At 35.5% G+C, this 24659-nt stretch overlaps 3 protein-coding genes across 11 annotated transcripts; 1 reads left to right on the top strand and 2 right to left on the bottom strand.

Annotated features, from left to right (window-relative positions):
- Positions 1-202: 202 nt before the first annotated feature.
- LOC108364446 (zinc finger protein 470-like) lies at positions 203-2070 on the bottom strand. Of its 2 annotated transcripts, XM_017618119.1 has the most exons (3): positions 1921-2070; positions 370-1855; positions 209-305 (listed from the first exon to the last, which is right to left on the bottom strand). In XM_017618119.1, the coding sequence occupies exons 1-3, from the start codon at positions 2028-2030 to the stop codon at positions 234-236; spliced, it is 1668 nt and encodes a 555-aa protein (XP_017473608.1). In that variant the 5' UTR covers positions 2031-2070; the 3' UTR covers positions 209-233. The 2 variants fall into 2 exon arrangements, with proteins under 2 accessions (XP_017473607.1, XP_017473608.1); XM_017618118.1 differs by having other exon boundaries at positions 203-1855; positions 1921-2069.
- A 1978-nt stretch (positions 2071-4048) lies between these two features.
- On the top strand, positions 4049-23245 carry Mocs1 (Molybdenum cofactor synthesis 1). Of its 8 annotated transcripts, none has more exons than XR_001847753.1 (7): positions 17714-18924; positions 20027-20120; positions 20569-20736; positions 20895-21267; positions 21516-21823; positions 21972-22093; positions 22215-22304. XR_001847753.1 is itself a non-coding variant. In XM_017618133.1 (7 exons), the coding sequence occupies exons 2-7, from the start codon at positions 18709-18711 to the stop codon at positions 22910-22912; spliced, it is 1857 nt and encodes a 618-aa protein (XP_017473622.1). In that variant the 5' UTR covers positions 17714-18394; positions 18494-18708; the 3' UTR covers positions 22913-23245. The 8 variants fall into 8 exon arrangements, 7 of the variants coding, with proteins under 7 accessions (XP_017473617.1, XP_017473618.1, XP_017473619.1 ...); XM_017618133.1 differs by lacking the exon at positions 21972-22093 and having other exon boundaries at positions 17714-18394; positions 18494-18924; positions 22215-23245; XM_017618134.1 differs by lacking the exon at positions 21972-22093 and having other exon boundaries at positions 17714-18394; positions 18515-18924; positions 22215-23245.
- Positions 9137-14530, bottom strand: LOC108364451 (uncharacterized). The gene is made up of 3 exons (XM_017618136.1): positions 14137-14530; positions 11063-11271; positions 9137-9788 (listed from the first exon to the last, which is right to left on the bottom strand). The coding sequence occupies exons 1-3, from the start codon at positions 14460-14462 to the stop codon at positions 9607-9609; spliced, it is 717 nt and encodes a 238-aa protein (XP_017473625.1). The 5' UTR covers positions 14463-14530; the 3' UTR covers positions 9137-9606.
- Positions 23246-24659: the final 1414 nt, after the last annotated feature.

Below are 24659 nucleotides of genomic sequence, written 5' to 3' on the forward strand. Positions count from 1 at the left end.
TATTTCAAAATTGTTCTATCTTTTATAAAGCAATCGCATTCCGGAAATGTGGATAAGCCTTGAGTCAAGAGCTTCGGTTAGCAAATCAAATTTCTCGCAAAAAATGTCAGTTACACGGTTTTGCAGAACGACGATACGCGGTGTTGTACTTTAAACGACGATATGTACATACTATATGCCAAGAACTAAAGAACTAAACATGGAGATTATTGAAGATTCTCATGAATGCTTTTTCAGCATGTGTCGTTGCAAATCGATCTTGCGCCAAAATTTCTCAGTGCATTTAATGCACTGTTGTGACTTTCCTGTAGTATGTATTGCCAGATGTTGTTTAAGGTGGCACAATTGAGTAAAAGATTTAGCACATACCTGGCAAATATGTTTGCGCTCATTTTGATGTTGGCTCAAAACATGTTTCTTTAGATGATCAAGTGTTGCAAATGGTTTGTCGCAAAGCTCACATTTGTGTCGCTTTGTATGCGAATGAACGATGCGAATATGCTGCTTGAAATTGATATCGGAATGAAAATGTTTCTGACAATATGGGCATTCGTGTGCAGCCTGCATGGAACTGCGCAAATGCGTCTTTACATGATAGTTAAGTGCGGCATTGCTTTGAAAGATTTTATCGCATATTTCGCATTTTAGTGGTTCACCTTTACCGTTTCGTACTAAATCACATTGAACGCGATGTGTTCTTTTATGATGTATCCACTGAGTATAATCCTTGAAACTAGAATCGCATTTATTGCAAATTAATACCCGTAGTCCGTGTTTGTGGGCACAGTGTTGTAAAAGAAACTTCTGACTCGACAAGCCTTCATAGCATTTTGGACATTTGAAAGGGAATTCCGTGTTCTGAACAATGTTAACCTTAGCATTAGGGTCATCTTCATCGGTACTAGTCAAATGTAACATCTCTGGAAGGTTCAAGTCTAATGCATCCCAGCATTCAGAAAAATTAAAAGAGTTCTCATTAACATTATTCAGAAGAAACTCATCAAGAAATTCTTCATTCATTTCAATTTCGACGTCGTCTTCATCCTGATTTGCCGGCATAAGCAAATGCATTTCTTGATAGTGTTGTTGTAATGCTGGTCGCGAAAGAAACTCTATATGTGACTTCTCAGACCGGGGACACAGACTGCAATAGTATAATAGTGCACTGGCGTTGTGTGCACTGGAATTTACATGTTTAAGTAATTGCCCACGGCTTTTGTATGTTCTGGAGCACGGGACACATAAGTATCGCCCATTAGAATGACATTCACCAATGTGCTTCTCTAATGTTTCAGCGTTGGCAAACAAACTGCAGCAATATATACAAATACTAATGCCATTCTCTGCTTGAGATATGTGAAAGGCTTCGTGGACTTTGAGCTGGCGAAAAGAATTAAATATGTCCGAGCATTCACCACATTTATAAACACGTTTCTTGTAGTTTTCTAAATTATCACGTTGAATAACTGAGCATTCTGCACTTATCTTCTCGCTCTGGTCGAAGTAATCTTTAGGTAAAATTTTACGATATCTTCTAATACCCGTGCCGCTCTTTTGTATTTGCAAATTAAAAGAGCATTCCGCATCGGACATTAAATGATCTGAATTAAACACCATTTGACCTTCCGAAGAAGTTTCTGTACCAGTTATTAAATATTTCAACTCAAACTTCGATCCATCAACGGCCGTTTCCGTTTCGATTTCCTTCTCTGACGTAGCAGTTCGTGATTTTCCCGTAATGGTATTTTCCGACCTATCTGAAGATTGCTGATTGGGATCGGTGGCCGCCAATGCATCAAAAAAAGTTTGTTGAAGCCGTTCTCTTTCTGAAGACTTTATTGACTGAAAATTAGTACTAATAACGAATTTGTTAGAAACAATACGATGTGAGGTCAAGTTGGATTTATTCTATGCACATACTTGCGTGTTAGGAATCCAAAAATTGTATCAACAAATTCGTAGATCGTTTTATGCTCTCTGAAAATTCCAAATAAAATCCTGTCTAGATGCTCTTGCTCCATCACTGGCATGAGTAGCTAGGGATTTTCAGATACTTTTGTTTCGATACCAACTACTTTTTTACTCTAATCGTTGTTTCGATACCTGCTTCGTAAAATCTTAGGCGGTGGTCACACCATCAATACGGAACGCGATATCTGGATCGCGATCCTGAAACTTGATATTTATTGAAGGTGTAGCATCAAATACTGATGGATCTTGATACGGATCGCAAAATATCTAGAAGTTTTGAAATCCAGATCACGGATCGTGGACCGCGCAATAAATATTGAAGGTGTAGCATATTCAAAACGCGATCCATACATTCCGTGAGTACATTTTGTACTCTCATAATGCGAACATCAAAAACGTATTCGCTCTCGGCTCTTAAAACCTTTAAGCACCAATTGAAAGCATTTAAATTATTTAATTTTAAAAGAATAATGGAATGCATTATCTTTAAATTATTGGAACAAAATATAAATATTTTCTTGCGGCATAATAAGCGTGCAGCACAAAAATTATGCAAATACTGACGCGATAAATATTGAACATTTAGCACACACTCACGATCCATCAATATGGATCACGATCCAAATTTCGCGATTTGTATTGATCGTGTAACAGGCGGCAGTTTAAACTTAGATTAACTTAGGGTTTACACCGGACAGTATTGTCAAGACAATTATGTCAAAATGATGTGTTTGTTGTAAACACGGCGAATTCATATTACAACAAACACATCATTTTGATATAACTGTCTTGACAATATTGTCCGGTGTAAACCCTAAGTTACCCGGAGCCCCCCAAAAATACTTAACATCAAAGTACAAAATATCACAAATATGAGTCATACATAATTGCTATGAATTGCTGCCGTATGCATTTGCTTGGATACTCCAATTGTGATGTAAACAAATGCTCAGCCGACGAAGCCGTTTTCCCAAACTTTTTTCTCAAAACCAGTTACAAATACAACCACGGGTTCTTGCGTGATCTTGTATTTTTGGTTCATGGGAACGCAATTATCAATGTGACGTAATAGCGCAATTTTTATGGTGAGCGTCACACAGTACCCATTGTTATACAGTATCATACACAATACAGTGGTGTCAAATCTATTATTTCTTTAAGTTTCGGCGCTAAGCAACGCTTCTACTTCTAACCGAATTTAACTGCTAGGAATGTAGTAAATGCCACGATATTTTTATCATTCTTGACTAAAGGCTTTAAATTTGCCATGATACATAAGTTTCTGGCGTTCTCACCACTCAAAAGCAAAAGTGAGTGTAATTTTCAAAGAATGAAGGGGAATTATGTGTCTCATGTGTTTTTTTATATTGGTGTTGGCGCGGAAATTCCGGCTACGGTGTTAACGCGGTTGCGCCGCGCCGCACATAGTTACTCATGCCTACTCAGCTCTCTCCATCGACAAATCTGCGAGGACGTCATGGACGAAAGACACAAGATCACGTAAGAACAAGCAAAGAACGTAAAGAACGTTCTTTGGCATCAATCAGCGCAATCTTGTATTCTTTCGGTGTTGCGTTATGTTATTTCATGACATTTGTTTCGTCACAAATATGGCAGCACTTTTTTGCGCGAATTTCTGTTGGGACCAGGCGAATTCATATTCGCCGTGGCTGGGCCAATTTAACTGTCAAAAACTGGCAATATCAATAACCCCGCCATCAAGTTGCTTTCCTCATCAAAATTCCTTGCTTTGGGTGCATATTTCGGTTTTCAAAACAAAACCAGGCTCAACCTTTTGTCTACACAAAAACAAAGCTTATAACAAGCTGAATAACACTCCTAGACGGTGGCATAGATAAAATTTAAAATTGGTTCGTCCATGGGCTACATTACAGTTCAGTGACCCTGCGCTGTCACGCTGACCCAATAAGGCAAATACCTTTGGAGGGAACATATTTTGGCAGATTTAGAAGTTTTTAATATACGGAAAAATAGCAAATTACACACATGCAATATTTCACAAGTGCCAGAGTTACTCAAGAATACTTCGATACGCCAAATACACTTTTTATTGGGCCATTCTCTATGTTTGTGATATTCTTTTACATCAAGTTGCTGTACATATTGGTTGCTTTATACATTTCGTTGCATTACATTAACACGATCGGCGACTAATACGCGGACATAGCTGGCATTAACGACGAAGTGGAGAGAGGGGTGAATCGTGGTGGGGGAGTGTAAACCAGCAATGTATCATTTTGTGGCCACTAGTGCGCCAGAGCCTTTGGATTTATCGGAAAAAGTACAAATACCAGGTCACATAATACAATACCTTAAGGATTTCCAAGTTGAGACGTTGCGGTTTTTACACCGTCATTTGGCTAATAGAGATTTTTGCATATTGAACGACGAGAGCGGCTTGGGAAAATGTGTGGCCACGACAGTATATCTAGGGGCGATAGCCAAGAACAAGAATTGTCTTATAGTTGTTCAAAACGATGATGACTTTGTGACGGGTTGGCAGTTTCATTTCGAAGTACTTACAAAACTGTCTGTTGGTGTTTTAGGATCAAGTAAGATTTCTACATACATACACACATACATATATTATGCATGTCTAGTTTTCATAGATTATACCGCAAAGTTAAAAATAAAATGCACATGTTTTCTGAAAATACTAGCTGCACTCCGCTCGCTTAAATTTAATTGCAGCATTGACTTTAAATGCACATGTATATATATATATATATACATATATCATTCTAATTGCACTCTTATGTGCTACGAGCAGTAATGGACGTCATATTTACAAATTTTGTATTATTTTATCGTCATATTTCATAAAAGCATATCTATGTACGTACACATACCTATTTGTATTTTCTCTACTACATAGGCATCTTAGATCCTCCTCCCAATATAATTATTGCCAAATGGAGTACTCTACGTTCGACTGTCGTTGGGAGCAAATTTAATTTTGATTACATTATCGTCGACAACAGAGGACAAATGATGAATAATAACTTCTGCATGTCCATGCTGTTGAGTAACTACGAACATAAGGTCAACTTATTAATATCGAGTATTGACGTCACGGTAAATAGCATGTATTAGTTATCAATAAGTAGGATTTTATATATGGTTTTGTTACTTTTCTGATTGCAGGCCGATTTGAAATTGTTGCATAATTCGTTACGTTTGGGAGGTCGCTTGGAACATCAATATGAACAGTTTAAATCTTTCGAAGCCAAGTATAAACTGCCAGATTCCAAGGATGTACTTAATAAAACATGTGACCTGGAACAATATTTCTTAAAACGGGAAATGATAAGTGATTATTGCAAGTAAGAAAATTATTATTTTTTTATTATTTCAATTATTATATTTCCAACAGTAGCTCTTAAAATGTGGTTGAACCCCATACCAATTGAAGTTACTTGTAAACCATGTATGTTAGGGCGTATCAATTTGTATGGGAGATTTTTTCGATTATGTGCGTATATCACAGAAGGAGTCCACGTGTAATTTTAAGCAAATTTGCCGAAGAAACCTTGGGGTTGCCAAAGTGCGAAAATAGCTTTCTTAGCACTTTGATGTAGTGTCGTAAAAAAGTGCTTAAACTTTGTATAAAAAAATGCTAAAAGGAGTTTTATGGTAAGAGGACTCCATTTCTGCACTTATCTTTTTCTTGAAACTTCCACCAGAGGGTGCAACATTTCCTTCGACACTTATTTTCGTAATTTGGCAAACTCCAAACTGATTTTAGACTCATCGTTTCTTCGGCGAATTTGCTTAGAATTACACATAGAATCCTATGCTATACGCGTATAGTGAAACAAAATTGTTGCGCCCTAATATATGTATATTAATATGAAGCAGCCACAACTCTTCAATGTTTCATAGACAGCTACTAAATATTTTATTATCTTCTATAGAGATTTTCGATTGCGGCGATATAGACATCAGTTCGAAGATGAGTTACCACTAGTGGATTTGGATCGATATAAAATCAGTTTAGAGTTATGGCATACAATAAGCAGTTCGAACAGTTCACAAAAATCGAACGACAATACCAACAACGTGAACGCAAACTCCGAAACGGCGACGGAAGAACTTTTCAATCAAGCGCTGGCGCTGGATCGTGAGATATTAGGAATTATAGATGCGCGGCAGGGCCAATCTTTAAATAGTGAAAACAATGAAACATCAGAGGATGCAATCATTATGCCGCCGCTTCTAATAGATTCGGAATCGTGTAGTAGTGATGAAGCAGAGGAGGTGGTTGACTTATTAAATTATCCAACTATAATGCCTCCAAGCGTCGAGCCTGATGTTTATGAATTTATTGATCTTTCAAATGACCGAGGGTCAGAAGAATATATTAGTACCGCTAAAAAGGAAATAAGCCATTCTGAAGGAAAAAATGATAAATGCCATTCAACTCCAAGATCTCCTACAAATAAAATCGATAATCAAAAGACACCTGACATTATAACTACACAACAAATTAACAACACAAAGGATGTAATAGAGAACCAAGTTAACGTAAAAAAGACAAAATTTGAATATTGTAAAGACACTTTAGATAAAAAGACACCCGAGGAACCCGAAGAGGGTCCCTCTAAATCGATTATAAATGAAAACTCAAAAAATAAAAATTCTGCAGTGGCACGACAAATACAAAATAACTCAGAAAAGAAGCAGGATAAAGTTTCTAAGACGCATGATCCAGTCGATATACGGCCCAAGTCGCATGAGGCCAAAGCTAATACAATCGAACGTCGGGAATCAAAGCGTATGGAGCGCATTTACAATGGAAGTAACAAGAAAGCAAAAGCAACCGATACTGGAAAAGAGTTGAAACCAACAAGACGGCGAATGATTGATCAAACAAAGACGGATAAAGAGACTCTAAGCAAAAAAAAGTTGTCATCTAAGGACACTAATCTTCAAAACGAGAAAAATCTTTCTCCAAGAAAGCGGTGTGAAGTAAAGCAACCTAAAACGCGTGATACGGAGACGGATAATGAAAAGGCGGATACTAAAAATGAAAAGGTAGCTAAGTCCAAACAAGATGTAAGCGAAACTCCCAAAAAGCGTGGTAGAAGGGCGGCGAATGAAAAGGTGGAAAGTAATGAAATTAGTCAAAATGTCGTTAAGTCCAAACAAGATGTAAGCGAAACTCCTACAAGGCGATTGAGACAGCTGAGGTGTGATAAAATAATCCGTACTAAAGACAAATATTCTGCGTCACCCTGTAAGGCGAACCGTTCAGTATCTCTAGCGTCTGCGGCTTCTTCAAAAAATACTGCCAAGAAAGAACGAAACAGTGGCAATAAATCGCTCAGTTCTTCGACGCCAAGTGTTAAAGGTACTCAAAAATTAAAAAATAGGGCAAAAACGAATTCACGAATGGAAATTTTACAGACACCAACTTCGCGGAATACCCGAGGCATGCAGCGTCAGACTCGGTCTTCAGATAGTTCAAGAAGTAAATATATGACGTCGCCTCTTTCCTTAGATAGTATTCGAAAAGGGAAGAAAAGGGGAAGAGGAGTGGCACAAAATTCTGGCAGCACCGGTACCAAAGACAAACAAGGAGATGTTTCCAAATCAACGAAAACGGAAAAAGCTGCCAGTGGTAAGAAAAGAAAAAATATTCATGAAGAGCTGGAAATAGGTGTTGTTGAAAAAGTACGAAAGGATGAATATACTAATGCAAAAAGACAAAAAATAATAGCTGCTTCTGACGAAGTATCAAACGTAACAGACTCGGCTATACTTCCATTCTCCGATACGACAGAGGATATGCAATGTGGCCAAAAAGTAATTGCAGACACGCATTCAGATAACCTTTTCTTGAGACCACCAACACCGATCAAAGTCATACGCAATTCCGAAGCTAAAATATTACCTACACCAAGTAGTTTTACTGATTCTGAAGTAGTATTCATACCTCCGCCAGACGCAAATAATAAAAACCAACAGATTGTTATATTATCCAGTTCAACAGAAGATGGCTCTCTATCGTCACAACAATCTGCACAGAGTCGTAGAACTCGGGCACTCAAGCAAAAGAAGTCACTGAAGCGTCCTACAACAGACCGCGAGCGATTAGCTGAATTGTCTACAACGCCCACATTCGGTGAACTGTTAGCTAAACAGCAACGTATACACCGGAAATCACCTGATATATTTAGTGCTAGCACAGACCTTGGATTGACTTGCACACAACAACCTGCCGCGGATGGAAATGATGGAGTTGAGTCTTTTAAAGGCTTCAAGATATTTGGCTCCGAGGTCAAACAAATGCAGCAACAGAACGCACACAATTCCAACGGCAAACAAAATAAACCAAAAGTCGTCCTGAGTCGGGGCCGATCTTGCTTGAATATTCTTGAAAAAATGTTTGATGATCCCCATACCGAAGATGCCACTAATAAAACACAAAACAAGCAGTCATCGAAGAAATCAGTAGACGACAAACTAGTAAAAAGGGCGACGAGACGAAGTCAACCAGTGATGCCGTCATTACCAAACACTGCTAATGCCGCTCAACTGCAGCAAGTACAAAACCAGGACCAACCTAAGCAAAAGCAAATCATTAATAGTACCACCACTCAAATAATAAGCGGTCCGATGGTGGACGAGGAAATATTTGAAATTACAAATAATGATGCTTTCGGCAGTGTGATGCGAATCAATTCTAATGGAGAAATATCGCCCGTTCAAACAGCAGCTCGGAGCCAACAACTAACACAGCACAATAAAATTACTAATTATCTTATCGGTTCGACCCAACTGACACCAACGGAGACATCTCTGGACGAGCGTACGCCCAGCAAACGCGTACAAACGCAGTTTTCAGGGACGCTAGCGCGCAGATCACCGAAAAATAGATCAACACAATCGACAAAACTCACCAAATGGTTTCAGAAAAATGCTACGCAAAATGCCTCTCAATCGAATGTAGATCTGCAAGAAATGCGTGCTAGGAAGCATACCAGGAGCGCAATTGCTAAGCGTCTTAAAAGACGTTGTCTGGAGCTGTCCTTCAAAAACTGAGATGAGATGCGCTGAGATGAGATACGCTGTGTATATGATAAATCTGCATGTATGTATGCACATTAATCAAATTAACCTGCATGTATTTAAACAATTTAGACAGTTTTAATGTACCTTTATTCAATTCTATCGTAAATGCACACAGATTTTTATAATTATTAGAATCTAATTAAAGAGATACGAACACGATTAGTTCAAAGTAGCGATGGAATTTTGAAATACCCCATCGTCAGTACAATACATACATATGTAACTGTTGAGTACAAGTTTTAAAACATTGGCCGGTGTAGGCTACATATGTATGTATGCATGTATCTCCATATGCATATACGTACATACATATGTATTAACATATACATATGAAAACATTTTAATTGAAAATTTTAGATACATTCATATAGAAACTAAATACATAAATATATTAATTAGTTTTATTATTGAGTTTTAAAATTTTAAATTTACATATGTGTTTACACTCCAGTGTAAATTAAAATCAAATGTTTAGATTGAAATATTTGCCGAACTCGAAGTGATTGAAATAAATGGAATACGTAAATGAATTGAAATTCGTTAGTTGGAATATTTGTTTTTACTGAAAATTGCAGTCAAATTGTGCATAACTGCTTGGCGCTGATATTCTAATTCGCGACGACAGGCTTCACTCAGAAATGGTGGACACTGATACTGTATATGTTCGCTGCAATAGGTGTCCTTGCCGGAGGCGGTGCATTTAAATTCGCTTGTCGAGTGTACTGTAAAATAATTATGAAGTTTAATTTGAAAATACCTGTAATAATTACTTAAATTCGTCTCTAGTAGTAATGCAAATGAGATTTAATTATCATTATTGCTAATTACTGATTACTGCTATATTTTCCGTAATCAGTAAGATTTTACTGGTAATTCAATTAAAATTTCATTATCAGTAAAAATTGACTGATTATTGCTATGCTTAATACGATCAATAGTCCAAACAACCTCTAAAAAAAAAAAANTAGCTAGGGCCCAGTATAACTTGAAAAGAGGTTTAATTTTTTAACGTTATTTTGCATGTTGCACTTATCTATTAACAGCTTGACTACTTTTCGTCCTTTTAAAAATCAAATATGTTTCGAAAATGTACATATATCAATACAATTATTAGATTATCGCTAATTTCATTTCGCGTTTTTTTTTTTTTTGTAACACCGTGTAATTTATGCAACATTCAAATTTCTTAAATAGAAAACACAGTTTGTTTCACAATTGCTTTTCTAAATATGAATGATAGGTTTATGTCTGGAATAGCCCTTCGGGGAAAGGATTGCCCCAGGTTTACAGGAAAATACGCGCCTATACGAATTTTTCCTACATAAAAAAAAAAAAANGCAGGCATGCCGAAAATCCGATTGAATTTCTGCCTTAAAAAAGTTTCTCATAAAAACCCATTTGCCGTTCGCAGGCGACATAAAACCGAGTTCCATCCATTTTGTGTGACATCAAGACGTGCGCCACAAATTGGAGGAAAAGTTCGGTGCTTAAAAAGCAAAATGGCCGAATGCAACTCAAGTTGTTTTCCGAATGTGTCCTATAACACGGTGCTACAAAAAAATCACGAAATAAATACGCCCGAAACAATACTTAGTGTAGGTTCCCTGCAGCAAATCAAACTGGTTCAGAACTTGCGCTGAGCTAGCCTGNTAAATAGAAAACACAGTTTGTTTCACAATTGCTTTTCTAAATATGAATGATAGGTTTATGTCTGGAATAGCCCTTCGGGGAAAGGATTGCCCCAGGTTTACAGGAAAATACGCGCCTATACGAATTTTTCCTACATAAAAAAAAAAAAATATGGAGCAATTACGACGCCAGCTGAAAACTCGCACATTTGTTTTTCGACATTCACAAATGTGTTCTTTGAACCCCAAATGCGGCAGTTATGACGAACGAAGTCATCATGTTGTGAAACAAACTGTGTTTTCTATTTAATGAAAATCTTGCGTAAATTATGGGACACCTTTTAATAAGCGCGTGCACCGGAACTTACAACAATAGGTGCCTTTGAAGAAGCAAGTCTTGTGATTGGACTCGATCGCATAAATGGCGGGCTCCACTCCTGGCATAGTCTTAGTAACAATATAATCTGCTTTCGCCGTATTCAACCAATAGGGCCAGTGCGATAAACGCTCCGTGTATACGACTGTGTAACGCCATTCATGTGCATGTCCATTGTCGGCGATAATTTTGAAGTCCAAGCTATTTTGTAGAAGGCGAAAAATATAAGCATTATGTATATACATATGTATGTTTATAATAATTTTCTTCTATTTCAATGTATTACTTATACTGATGGCAAAAGTAATAGACTCGCCTTATTTTGACCAGTAGTGGCTATATTTCTATGGTTTATGTAATGTTAAATTTTTTATTTTTTTTTTTGATAAATCCATTGTGCAAGTATAGCATTGACACATTAAGTTAAACTTTTGGAAAATAGACCCAAACTTTGGGCAAATAAATTTAAACTTTAGGCAAAGAAAATTAACCATGAAAACTACATTAAATAAAGCAAGTACCAGTTAGCCGCTGCAACAACAACAGTTTTTCAGGCACTGTTTAGTACTACAGAAGAGTTTCATTTTATTTGCCTAAAAATTTATTTTATTTGCCAAAAGTTTAACTTAATGTGCCAATGCTATATTTAAGCTACATCGTCGATGTTTATGCAAAACCGCCTAAATCGCCGTTGTGGCGAAAAACCTGATTTGTTAACCCTGAATTCCAGGCATCGAGATTTATGCATAAAGATCTTAAAATCGTTATTAAAACAACATATTTGTTGTATTTTTTGTAAAATAATAGCTAGAGAAAATACCGCCTATAAAGGCAATACCTTCAAAGAAAACCCGTTTTTTTCGCTCTCCTATAAAATTTGAGTGCCGTAAGATAGACGGTTTTGCAAAAACATCGACGATATACTAAATATTAAGCGTACTGTACTAAAAACATACCCTGCAGGAAACTATAAGTGCAGGAGATAAACTATAAGTTAATTTGAAGTTGATTAGAAAGGAAATGTATATTTCAGGGACCGTACTATTATGCTTTTTTTAAAAGAGGCAATAAATAATTTTTATTTTTTCACCGATATGTTTTTAGTCAAAATTTAAAGTTTTTTGGTCAAACTTGGCTTTTGTTTTTTTAGTCAAAGAAAAAGTAAAAAATAACTCTTTAAACAATTTTCTGAGTGCTCAGAGTTTATCGGGCATGTTCTGAAATTCGACACTTTGAAACCGCCTTGATTTGCCAAATATTTTTTAATTATTTCTGATGAAAAGAGTGAATATTTTAATTGAAAACCATAAAAGAAGCAACAGCGATATAAAATAAATCATTTTAATGCGAAACTTGTAAACTTTTGGGTTAAAAGCCAACGAAAAAATTATCGAAATCGAGTCGATTTCAAATTTTCGAATTTCAGAACATGCCTGTATGAGTCTAGAATGAGTCTTTCTTTCGTCATAAATATGATTCTAAGGCCAGTCCATGGCAAAATTGTACCAGGTGTGATAATTAGAGCGAAAAGAAAGATCTGATACTTGTTTGAAAATTTGCCGTTAACAATTTCTATAAGATACCCGAATGTCGGAAAAAAAGCTGTTTTATTACTTCACCTGTTTTTAATTTCACCACGAGACCAGTCAATCAGACTGACTCATTTCGGACTCTTTTGGAGTTATAAATTCGGAGTTGAACAAAAGTATTAAGTAAAAGTGTATTAATAATCAGAATTATAAAGAATATATTTTTTTAAGTCTGAGAAAGCACCATATTTCAAATTCTAATATGACTTCTAACTTGGAGTCATATTGGCGTGCTCTTCTAACCTTTAAATTTTTGTATCATGCAATATACTATTGTTTGTGATAACGGAAGTGAAAATTATACCCGAATACCAATTTAATGTATGGGAAATAATTATAAACAAAATGCAGAGATCACCTATTTTTTGGCATTTGCTCTTGTCTTTTACTATTTCTTTAATTTCTATTACAATTTCTTCCATTTCTATTACAATTTCTTCCATTTCTATTACAATTTATTTAAAAAAACACTAACACACTGAACCAAAAACACCAATACACTAACCAAAAACACACCTACAGCCTACCAGAAAAACGGTAAGAAGAATAGTTACGTTACTTATGGAACTGTGCCATGGTCGATATATTAAAAAAAGAAAGAGAGATCCGATAAGAGAATGTACTCAAAATGACAATTCCACTTCGCAAAATTCAGGAGCGGTTTAACAAAAGTATTGATTTTCAAGAATTCTAGAGCATTTCTACGAAACGTGGTTTTTCCCGTATAAAATACATGAAAATTTTTGAGCGCATCGAGCGACCTCTAAATATCTCTTAAATTTAAAATATTTTTTTTTTTTCGGTGTAGAACAATCCTAGGTGGTGGGGGCATACAAATTTCGAATTTACCTTTTCACATGCATTTTTGGACCACCCTAATGTGCATACATCAACAGTATGTGTGTGGCGTGCTCTGCGCAGATCTTTTAAATTTGTATTTATGCATATATACATATATGTATATATATATATCGTCGTTTAAAGTACAAAATCGCGTATCAATAAAATGCAAAACCGAATGGATAAGGATTGAGCCAAGAGTTTGTGTGAGCAAATCCAATTTTTGGCAACCAGTGTCAGTTACGCGGTTTTGCAGAATGACGATACACGGTTTTGTTCTTTAAACGACGATATATGTATGTATATGTATATATATATATGTATGTATGTACATGTATGTATAAACACACATTTATGCATGTACATATCGCAAACGATCTTTAAAAGTGACACAACTCAAAATTACACGTTCGTCAGAAAATGCAATAAAACTATTTCGTAGCACATGTTAATCGTATGGGCAAGCGAGACTATGCCTTAGGTGTTTTCAATAAATTGCAACAAAAATTTTCTCCAGCCTTTGCTTAAGGGTAACATAAATACATTTTTAGTGCATAATTTCAAAAATGCCAAATTTTGAGTTGTGTCACTTTTGAAGATCGTGTGCGATATATATGTACATATAGCTTTTACTTACATAGTCGGATTGAGTGAACGCATTTTACTAAAATCTGCCACATACTCCCAGACCTCTTCCGGTTTACTATTGCCAATCATCGCATCAATCTTATACTTGCGATATCTACTCGCGATTAAAATATACAGAATCAATAATCCACAACCGTAAAGGGTTAATTTTTTTATATTCCAACGCTTCAAGTGCATTTTGTATTCCTTCGACAGATAAAATTCTAAGTAAAATGAAGCAAAAGTAAAATCACTACAACGCAAATGCCGCGGTCGTCTCTCGATATGCGCCCAACGAGTGTCTTGGTTGAACAAAATTTTAAAACTGTTGCACATAGCCACCGGGATAAACAAATAGTAGAGGAACTCCGCACATGTGGGCCATACTGGATGTGTTTGATATGCGCGATTCTCTTGTGAATGTATGTACATATGTACGTATGTATGTATGTACATACATATCCATATCAAAATACATACATTAATTGTGCATATCGCCCCTTTCCATGAACAATGTCACATCTCAAAATACCAAAAACTCGAGAAAACCGGCTTTAAAATTTTGAATTTACATACATATATGTATGTATGTATGTACTTCCATAGTAAAAATGAATACATACTTTCTTCTAATGAGCTATTGTTGATCAATACAGCAATGATATTTTTACACAACATAGAAGAAGAGGCGGCGGTCATTTCTGTATACCTAACTCAAAAAAATTGTATTTGAGATGTGGCGTTATTCATGCAAAGGTGTGAATTTGAACGTACACATACAGTATCGGCCACATCAATAGCACCCCATTTCAAAATGATATTATTTATTTATTTATTTTTAAGAATTTTCAATAAAAATACAGATTTAAACTTAATAATAAAATAATGTAACAAATTTTCATACAAATTTCAAACTTTTTTCTCAGAAGTGTTAGAATTTTTTTGAGTATACTGTTCCAAATGTAGTCTAATAAAGTACAAGTTGCCCGTTTTTCTGTACATATTTCCATTGGAAATATACCTCATCTCAGTATTCTAGGTAAATGCTTCCAGAGGTATCTATGCGTCACCAGAATTTTACTAGCTCTTTACAAAGGCTGCGAGATCGTTTTCATATACCCCCATTTTTCATAGGTTTGGGATTGGTTTCATTTACCTCTATTCCACGGTGCCATGCCGCATTTTCCAATAAACCCATATTTTTCCATGCGCTTAAGATTGACTTCATATACATATATCCATACCAAGTTCCAGGACTCTACCACAAATACGTCCAGAGATATGCTCTATGAAAAATTCGGTTTGTATGGGAGGTTCCACACCCCCGGTAGATATCGGTTTTGTTTTAGCCTATAACCATGCTTGGAAAGTCTGTGTCCGAAATTTCAAAGAAATCGGTACAGCCGGTATGGGCACATTGTGACTCCAAAAAAGAATATTAGAATTCATTCTCTCAACTTCTCAGAATGTAGAAAAGCTAAAAAATATATAATAAGATAGGATATATTAAAACAGTCTCCAAAATATTTACCTGAACTACACAAATCAGTTTGATTGAAAATTTATTTTTATTTATTTATTTTATACTTCACGTTTGACTGTGTCGAAATTTCATGTGAAATGTCACGGCTGTTGACAGAATACTAACCTTAATAGCAAAAATATGGTTCTTTATGCTCTAAAAACAATCTGTGTGAAAGCTGAAAATTTTTGGTTAATTTCTTAGGCTCATCAAAGTTCAATGTGCTCAAAAAATAAAAAATTAATTAATACATTTTTTTAATAAAATTGCAATTATCTTCGAAAGTATTAGTCCTACATAATTGGGTGTACGGTCCTTTTTTGTAGAGAATCGGGATAGGCTAAGAAAAAATTTGTTTAGCACTTGAACTATGATGGACTCGGGCGAGCCTAAGATATTGACCAAAAATTTCCATCTTTGACACAGATTTTTTTAGAGCATAATGAACCATATTTTTGCTATTACCAATCAAAATTCTAAAAAGGCGGATTTTCGGACCACGCTACTGTGTACTCAAAAAAATTCTAACACTAACTGAGAAAAAGTTCGAAAAGGTTTAGTTTTCTACAAAGTTTTAAACTTGGGTTTTGTTAGAGAATGAACTGAATTTTAATTTGAAATTCTTGGAAATAAAAAAAATATGCATAAGTGGCCAACAATATCACTTTGAAATGGGGTGCTATTGATATGACCGATACCGTATGTACATATGTAAATATGTATGTACATATGTATGACATATATACTTGCATATGTACCTACTCCATACATATCGCTAGCTAAGAGTGAAAATGGGGGGTTCGGTTATTTCAAATTTTACGATACCATTTTCTTAATTTGGTTTGCAAAATTTTTCAAAGCAAAAAAAGTCCATATAAATCAGTAGGGTTGTTGTATGCCTTCTTTGGGCTATTAAATTTTTTTCGAAACGATGCATTTTTAATATTTCTTGCTTCTTTCAACGACATTTAACTTTTCTTAAGGAGTGAACTTGGCAACTTTTCACTCTGAGCTAGAGATTTGTAACTCTTCCGCAGTTGTAAAGGGCAACATGGCGAGGTGGATGGATATGTTTTCACTCTCGAAATCATTCGAATGAGTGGCTTTTTCGTTCATACATATGTATGTACATTAGGGTGGTCCAAAAATTAATGTGGAAAAAGTAATGTCGCAATTTTTATCTCTCACCGCCTAGGATTGTTCTATACCGAAAAAAAGCGCCTATTTTTATACCCGAGCGCACTTGTGCGCAACGGTTGTTTGTAACAGGCAAAACGAATCGAGATAGATATATACAAATGTATGCATAAATGATCAGAATGAAGAATTCGATTAAGCGGTGACTGTCTGCCCGTCCGTCCGTCCGTCTATGTACACGATAACTCGAGTAAAAATTGCGATATCTTACCGAAGCTTGGTACGTATACTTCTTTTGGGGCGTAGGACGGATGGTATTTAAAATGGCTAAAATCGGACAATAACCACGCCTACCTTCCATATAACGGTAATTTTCAGAAATACGAAAACTGCGATATTTTCATGAAGATTATTCACTCAAAATTGATATTTACAATAATTTTTAGACGAAAAATAAAAATATTATACATTTTTGGGAAAATTGGCGTAGCCACGCCCACTTATGGTTACATGTGTGCATCTTGGTAACCGCTGCACCAATTTCTTCCATTTGGCACAGTTGTTGGCCTTGACACAGCATAACAAATGGTCGAAAATTTTTAAAATCGGACAATAACCACGCACGCCCACATAAATTATATAATGGTAATTTAGAGAAATACGAAATCTTCGATAAATCAGTAAATATTAAAGTTAATTTATTAAAAATTTACGCTTGCAACAATTCTTTACCAAGAAATGGTTTATGATAAAATTTTGGAAAATGGACGTGGCACCGCCGACTTATGATCACATATATGTATCTCGGAAACCGTTCTACCAATTTGTACCAAACTCGGTATGGTTATTGTGCTTGCCACATAAAAGCAAATCGTTGAAAATTATTGAAATCGGTATATAACGTTAAATTTCAGAAATTTTTCAATGCTTTTTAAAAGATTTTTAGGGTATAATAATAGTCAATAAAATATTTCCTGTTAGTTTAAAAACATTTTGGTGAAGTTACAAATTGCCTAGAAAGGTATTAACCGTTATTTTACGTTGAAAAATTTTACGAGTTTAAGACATTACGACGCTTAACACGTGATTTTATATTTTAAAAAGTTATTACAAATATAATAAGTTATGACTATACCAAATGCTTTGAAACTCAAATTTAGTCAAAAAGTGGAGTTAATCGATTTTGCAAGTGAAGCATTCATGGGTACTTATTCTACAAGTAATATCGCTAGGAGCTACCCAATCGCTCCGGTCTATTCTCCCAGTTCAATACAAAACATTTTTTGTATGTATGTATATTTATTTAAAATTGAGATTGTTGAGAAATAAATAGTAAGTGGTGTTACGTCATGTGATGAAGAAAAATGAGGCAAAGTCAAGTGCGCGAGAGGTCTGTTGTGTAGAGCGCCTACTGCACTACGCTCTGCGGCGAGCAAAATATATTCAATATACACCTTGTTGGTGGCGAGGTGCCACCCATTGGGAGTCTTTCGAAAATATGCTGACGTATTTGTTGATTAACGAATGACAACCGCTTTCCGTGGTGTTTTCGTACATTCAGTGTTCGTCTAGTATTCCACACAGCCGGTTGCTTATAAACAAGCGAAAAGTACTGTAGTAAAGATAACAACAAAAGTCATAAGCTAGTATATCAATGCGTTTTCGGCCTTTATGATTTTTGTTGTTATTGTTGTTCTAAATAACTCAGGTAATTGTTGTTGCATATTAGCATCGGTCTATAGTGGAGCGCTTTACGTTTTGTATGTACATATTTACAACTACACAATTATATTGACTGCGAATAATTGGGATCAACAAACAACTCAATAAAAACTGCACAAAACGGAGATCAACAAACTGCATACTTGGCCGGACATTAAAATACATACATATACATTTGTATACAATTAAACGAGCAGAGTCATGAATTCAATAATTAAATTTGTAAGTTCTGCAAAAAATTCGGCTGCTATAAAAACGTCATATTATACCGGATTAAATACCTGTTTAAATTATACGAGCATCACAACAGGTGTTGTTGAGCCAAAGCGTCAGCCGTTAGACGAAACACCGGTGGGTGCGAAAACAAACACAGCAAGAGCTGCCACTCCAAGCCCCGTACAACGAGAAGCCAAATCGGTTAGTAAATATGTCCAATGTAAGCATGTGAGTGCCATTCCAAATCAAATGTAGTAAGCTTCTTTCCGTAGAACTTCGATTTGCTCAAAGTTTGCACATAGCCCAATTTCATACTAAAACTGGATAGAGATGGATTTATAAATTACACAAATCAAGCCCATCTTGAGCCCATTTGATTTGTTAAATTTTTAATATCTTATTTTTGCATACATACAAAAAAATATTTAAAAAATATGGCCAACTTATAATGAAATTTGGTGACCTTTTGCCACATTCCACGTTCATATTTACAAAAAAAAAACTATTAATAAATTTTTAACAGTTTTTAGGCCGTTTTGCAAGCCTTTTTTTAAATTTATCTGCCCTTCGGTATGTGGTCGGGCTATGTGGAAAATTAAAGGACATCGCTCAGAAAACCACCACTTTTTTTACGTTAACTGTGGAATGGCCACATATCGTCACCTGAAATGCTAAAAAATACGTAACAAACGTCACTGCAATGCAAAAAGTCGTAACTTATAAAAAATTACAAAAATCACTTTTTGATTGATGGTGGACTTGATCGAATTACAACACCCCACATCGTTTTATATGCATAAAAAAAAATATTAGTCACGACGACCATTTCAGTGATGACGTTTGTTACGACTTTCTGCATTTCATAAATCAGACAAGCAACATTAAAGAATTCGAAAAAGGCAGATTTAACCCCAACGAATGTTTTTATCTTGTGAGAGAGACTGACCACGGAAATGTCATTATAATATGAAAGATAATTATCCTTCTTGGTATAAATATGGATTAGCGGTATAATTATTTACTCTTTGACATTATTTTTATGATTATTGAGTCGAGTGTAAATTCAATTTTTTTCTTGTTTTGCGCTGTTTGTAAATTGACGGAAATGATTTATCCATCGGTCTCACTGAGCGGATAACATTGATTATTGCCAATATGTTGTGTAAAAGCCAAATTAACTTCAAAATCCGTTTAAGTATAGAAATCGTGGCCAGTTTCTCATTTCAGGATTAGTTAAGAGATAACATGACAATTATTTCGACTGTTGATCAGTACAATATTTAATATTTTCTTTTCGTTAAAGGTTAAGCCGATAAGCATTCAACCATTGACAGACACATTTGGACGGCACCACACATATCTGCGGATCTCATTGACCGAGCGCTGTAATTTGCGTTGTGAGTAAGAAGAAAACCACAATCAAAAATTATTTTCACAAGACTTATTTGTAATCATTATAGAAATGAAAAAGTTATGAGTGAATGGAATGAGCTATTTGGAGATGCATAGATTTTAGTTGAATTTTTATTCCAATACTTATTAAATAACTATTTCAATTGATACTAAGTGGATGTTAGATAAGATAACGTACATACGAGTATTACTTTCATAGAGCACCTAAATACTACATGTATGTACATATAAGTAGATACATACTTATATGGAAAAATTATAATGGTATTCACCAAAGTGACTGTTGGCAACAATCGTTGCTTGAGCTCATTTGCTCTTTTGCCAGATTGCCAGGCCACTTGCTCAATTCGGTGAATACAACTTATATTTTTACATATTTTACATTTGAAATTATTAATAAATCTTAACTCTTTTATACATATGTATTTTTAGGCCAATACTGCATGCCAGCGGAAGGTGTACAACTACAGCCAAAATCGAATCTTCTAACCACTGATGAAATATTTTACTTGGCTCGAATATTTGTTGAGCAGGGAGTTCGTAAAATTCGTTTAACTGGTGGTGAACCTACGGTACGCCGAGATATAGTTGACATCATTGGTAAGCAGACAAGCGACTATGCATTAAGGAGGATCTACAACGTGATACTCCGAACAGAAGAGCGTTTCAAATAATGCAATCTAAAGTCAAAGCTTTAAAACAACCACTTCACAAAAAATCTAATTATTCCATTTTTTATATACATACATAAATTGCAGCCAAAATAAAATCTATACCTAGACTTGAAAATGTGGGTATAACGACTAATGGACTTGTATTAACACGTCTATTATTACCAATGCAACGCGCTGGACTCGACGCAGTAAACATCAGTTTGGACACATTGCGCCCCAAACGTTTCGAAGAAATCACTCGGCGAAAAGGGTGGGAACGGGTTATAGCAGGGATTGACTTGGCCATACAATTGGGCTTTAAACCGAAATTGAATTGTGTACTAATGCGCAATTTCAACGATGATGAGATTTGTGACTTTGTTGAATTCACCAAAGATCGGGCAGTGGATGTTCGATTTATAGAGTATATGCCGTTCACCGGCAATAAATGGCAAACCGATAGATTGGTCTCCTATAAGTAAGTATGTTTGTATGTATAGGTATGTATTAAGGTGCATAATTTATTGTTTTGTTTCTGTAATAGTGATGTTATTTTATGATGCTTATGACAAGCCTGTATAATATTACTCAGTATATGTTTTAGTAACTACAAAAAAAAAAAGAAACAGAAAAATGCACATGGATGTATGTACATATATCAAAGAGAAATGGAGCGTAAATATTTGGTGCTTTGCATTAGTTTAAGCAATTGCTTTATAATTGCAGAGAAACATTGCAGATTATACAGAAGAGATGGTCGAATTTTCAACCTTTACCAAATGGGCCAAACGATACTTCAAAAGCTTACAGCGTGCCCGGTTTCGAAGGACAAGTGGGTTTCATTACATCGATGACTGAACATTTCTGTGGTACCTGCAATCGCTTACGCCTTACTGCTGACGGTAATATTAAAGTTTGCCTTTTTGGAAACAAAGAATTTTCGCTACGAGATGCTATACGTGGCAATTGTTCTGAAAAGGATCTGATTGCTCTAATCGGAGCAGCAGTTAGCCGAAAGAAAAAACAACATGCCGGTAAGTAAATATTTCGGTCTTATTGTTTGTGATTGTTTTATCACAAGGAAACAGCATATCTCTTTTTAATGATAGATGCGTTGTTTTGAAATCCTTTATCTATAAGTAATCATTGGGTGATTCATCCATTTTATTTGCGTGATTGCAGGCATGTTGAATTTGTCACAAATGGAAAATCGTCCAATGATTCTAATCGGTGGATAGTTTTATACCATATTAATAATGCGCGCTCTCTCATACCAACGACAATGGCTTAAATATACCAGTAAGGTTAGTTTAGAATAAAATTAACCACCGCATTATAATTTTGCTTAAGCATTAAAACATTTCATACATACATATACAATACATAAATAGTACGTAAACATTTGGTTATTTGGTTAATTTTTAGGAAATCGCTTACATCATGATATTGGCGAAGCACAAATATATAACAAATACAAAATTTTTGAAAATCAGCCACACCAACGGATCATTTCGCAAAACGGACACAACGGCATTTCATTACCTGTTTTCACTAGTCTCATTAGCACACAGTCAGCAACAAAATATTGTGCACAAAAACGAAGATTTGGGACGACGAACTCAAATAGTTGTACGACTAATAGTAACAGCGGTAACAATTTAACTCATGTAGATAAGTCTGGAAAAGCACAGATGGTGGATGTCACAAAGAAACAAAGCAGCCAACGCGAAGCAGAAGCTCGTGCCACAGTTGTAGTGGGATCGGCTATTACTGAACTTATACACAAGAACACCATGATTAAAGGCGACGTACTCAGTGTGGCCCAGCTGGCTGGGATAATGGGCGCCAAACGAACTTCGGAACTTATACCTCTTTGTCACAACATTACATTAACGTCAGTTAAAGTGGAAGCGAAACTAAATCTGCAAACAAATAGTGTGGAAATTTACGGTCGAGTAAAGTGCACAGGGCAAACGGGTGTGGAAATGGAGGCACTTACGGCTGTCACATTGGCGGCACTTACAGTCTACGATATGTGCAAGGCCATTTCGCATGATATAACAATAACAGATGTGAAACTCTGGGGCAAAAGAGGTGGTAAACGGACTTTTGAACGCAGTTAGGACAAAATATACCAACTTAAAAAAAATATGATCTTGGAGTATACATCCAATAGGGCTGTTCAGGATCTTGCAATGCATCTTCGGAACATTTGTAAATAACAACAACAACAAAATTAAAACGGTTGCCATGGTAGCAAACACAAAATTTTCAAACGCGAATGCAAATGCAAAACCAAGACTATTGGCACAAAATCCGGAACCACCCTATTATTTATTAGGTACTGCTTTCAGCATCAAGCAGAGACCACAACGATTATAAGAAATGAAATTAATAGCCCAATTCTGTATCGGTGACAAACATTTTTTTTACTGACAAATTTTAATTTTTTCATATATTTTTCCGTAATAAAAACTGTGGCAAGAATTCATCACTGATACAGAATAGAGCCGTAAATGTTGCTGTAGAATTATTACTGAACAATGGAAAAGTGGTTTTCGTCTCCAGAGACGAAAATCGTTAGATTGAAAACTTTTTCTTCTTCTAATAATTATCTGGGACTTTTATTTTTTTCGTCTCGCGGACGAAGACGAAAATGATTTACGTCTCTTCTTAATAATTATATGGAACTTTTATTGAAATGAAACTTCTTGAGTTCGGAGATCTAACGCGTTAAATATTTATCGCCACGATAGCTCATATCCATCAAATCTGTATCGTTCGTTCGTTTTTCAAAAATGAGGTGTCAAATTAAAGAGTTTTGCTTTTACGTAGTTTTAGTTTTCTGAAAAACCTTGCCGATGTTAAAAAATCAAATTGAATAATCGAACTCGGAGATATGAGTAGTCCCCTTGCAAACAGCGTTATGTGATTTTATGATAATAAGCCACAAATTAAAAAAAAACGTCTACGACAACAAGTAACATCCAAATTGTATCTTTTCTTATTACCTGAAAATTTGGATAAATAATAGTCTTTTAACATGAAAAACTAAAATCACAATGTGATAGCTTTTGCAAATTTTATATATAAAAAATTAACATAGCGATTTTTGAAACAGTAACTTTTACATAGCTAGCTTTTTTAAGCTTCTCGCGTGCTCTCCTCTATGAGGACTGGTCTGCAACGCCCTATCTCAAAAAACTTTTCAAGAGCGCCCTATTTCAGAATTCGTTTCAAAAATGCCCTATCTCAGCTGCCGATTCAAAAACGCCCTATATCAGCACATTTTCAATACATTTTGAAGTAAGATAGGGCGTTATTGAACCAAATTCTGAGATAGGGTGTTTTTCAATAAAATTCTGAAATAGGACGTTCTTGAAAAGTTGTTTTGAGATAGGGCGTTTTCAAACTGGCTGCCGAGATAAGTCGATCTTCGTGTAATTAATATAAAATAGGTCTTACAATAAAACGTACCAGAAGACGAAAAATAAATAAAAGTCCCGGGAGCACTCCATAATCGATCCCGACAAGACATAATCCAGACAATTTTTAAAAATCCAGACAGGACATAATACGAACATAACAAAACCCAGAGCAAATAAAATACAGATAAAACATTATTCAGACAAGACAAAATCCCGACAAGACACAATCCAGCCAAAAAAAAATTACAATGCATCCGGCATTGAAATTGATGACTTATGCTTAAATATAAACGGTTACCACTCCACATTTTTTCGCTCCTTTACTGCAAGGAGCCTAACCCTCGCCCCTACAAAATCCTCGGCAACCATTTTACCACAAGGACGAAAGCTGCGAATTCTCGTCGATGGCAAATCAATTCCGATGGTGAATAACCGGAGAATT

This window comes from Rhagoletis zephyria, unplaced genomic scaffold, assembly GCF_001687245.7.
Source record: "Rhagoletis zephyria isolate East Lansing unplaced genomic scaffold, Rhagoletis_zephyria_1.1 Rzeph_scaffold_01561, whole genome shotgun sequence".
Classification (NCBI taxonomy): Eukaryota; Metazoa; Arthropoda; class Insecta; order Diptera; family Tephritidae; genus Rhagoletis; species Rhagoletis zephyria.

What these genes read in the sequence shown, in the direction of transcription:
- LOC108364446 (XM_017618118.1), bottom strand. Translation starts at nt 2,030, where the DNA reads ATGCCAGTGATGGAGCAAGAGCATCTAGACAGGATTTTATTTGGAATT. An exon ending in TTTGGATTCCTAACACGCAA is followed by an intron (nt 1,856 to 1,920) that starts GTATGTGCATAG and finishes ATTCGTTATTAG; the next exon opens with TACTAATTTTCAGTCAATAA.
- LOC108364451 (XM_017618136.1), bottom strand. Translation starts at nt 14,462, where the DNA reads ATGTGCAACAGTTTTAAAATTTTGTTCAACCAAGACACTCGTTGGGCG. An exon ending in CGTTCACTCAATCCGACTAT is followed by an intron (nt 11,272 to 14,136) that starts GTAAGTAAAAGC and finishes TCTACAAAATAG; the next exon opens with CTTGGACTTCAAAATTATCG. An exon ending in CTTCAAAGGCACCTATTGTT is followed by an intron (nt 9,789 to 11,062) that starts GTAAGTTCCGGT and finishes ATTATTTTACAG; the next exon opens with TACACTCGACAAGCGAATTT.
- Mocs1 (XM_017618128.1), top strand. Translation starts at nt 4,220, where the DNA reads ATGTATCATTTTGTGGCCACTAGTGCGCCAGAGCCTTTGGATTTATCG. An exon ending in TGTTGGTGTTTTAGGATCAA is followed by an intron (nt 4,545 to 4,867) that starts GTAAGATTTCTA and finishes TCTACTACATAG; the next exon opens with GCATCTTAGATCCTCCTCCC. An exon ending in TATCGAGTATTGACGTCACG is followed by an intron (nt 5,068 to 5,136) that starts GTAAATAGCATG and finishes TTCTGATTGCAG; the next exon opens with GCCGATTTGAAATTGTTGCA.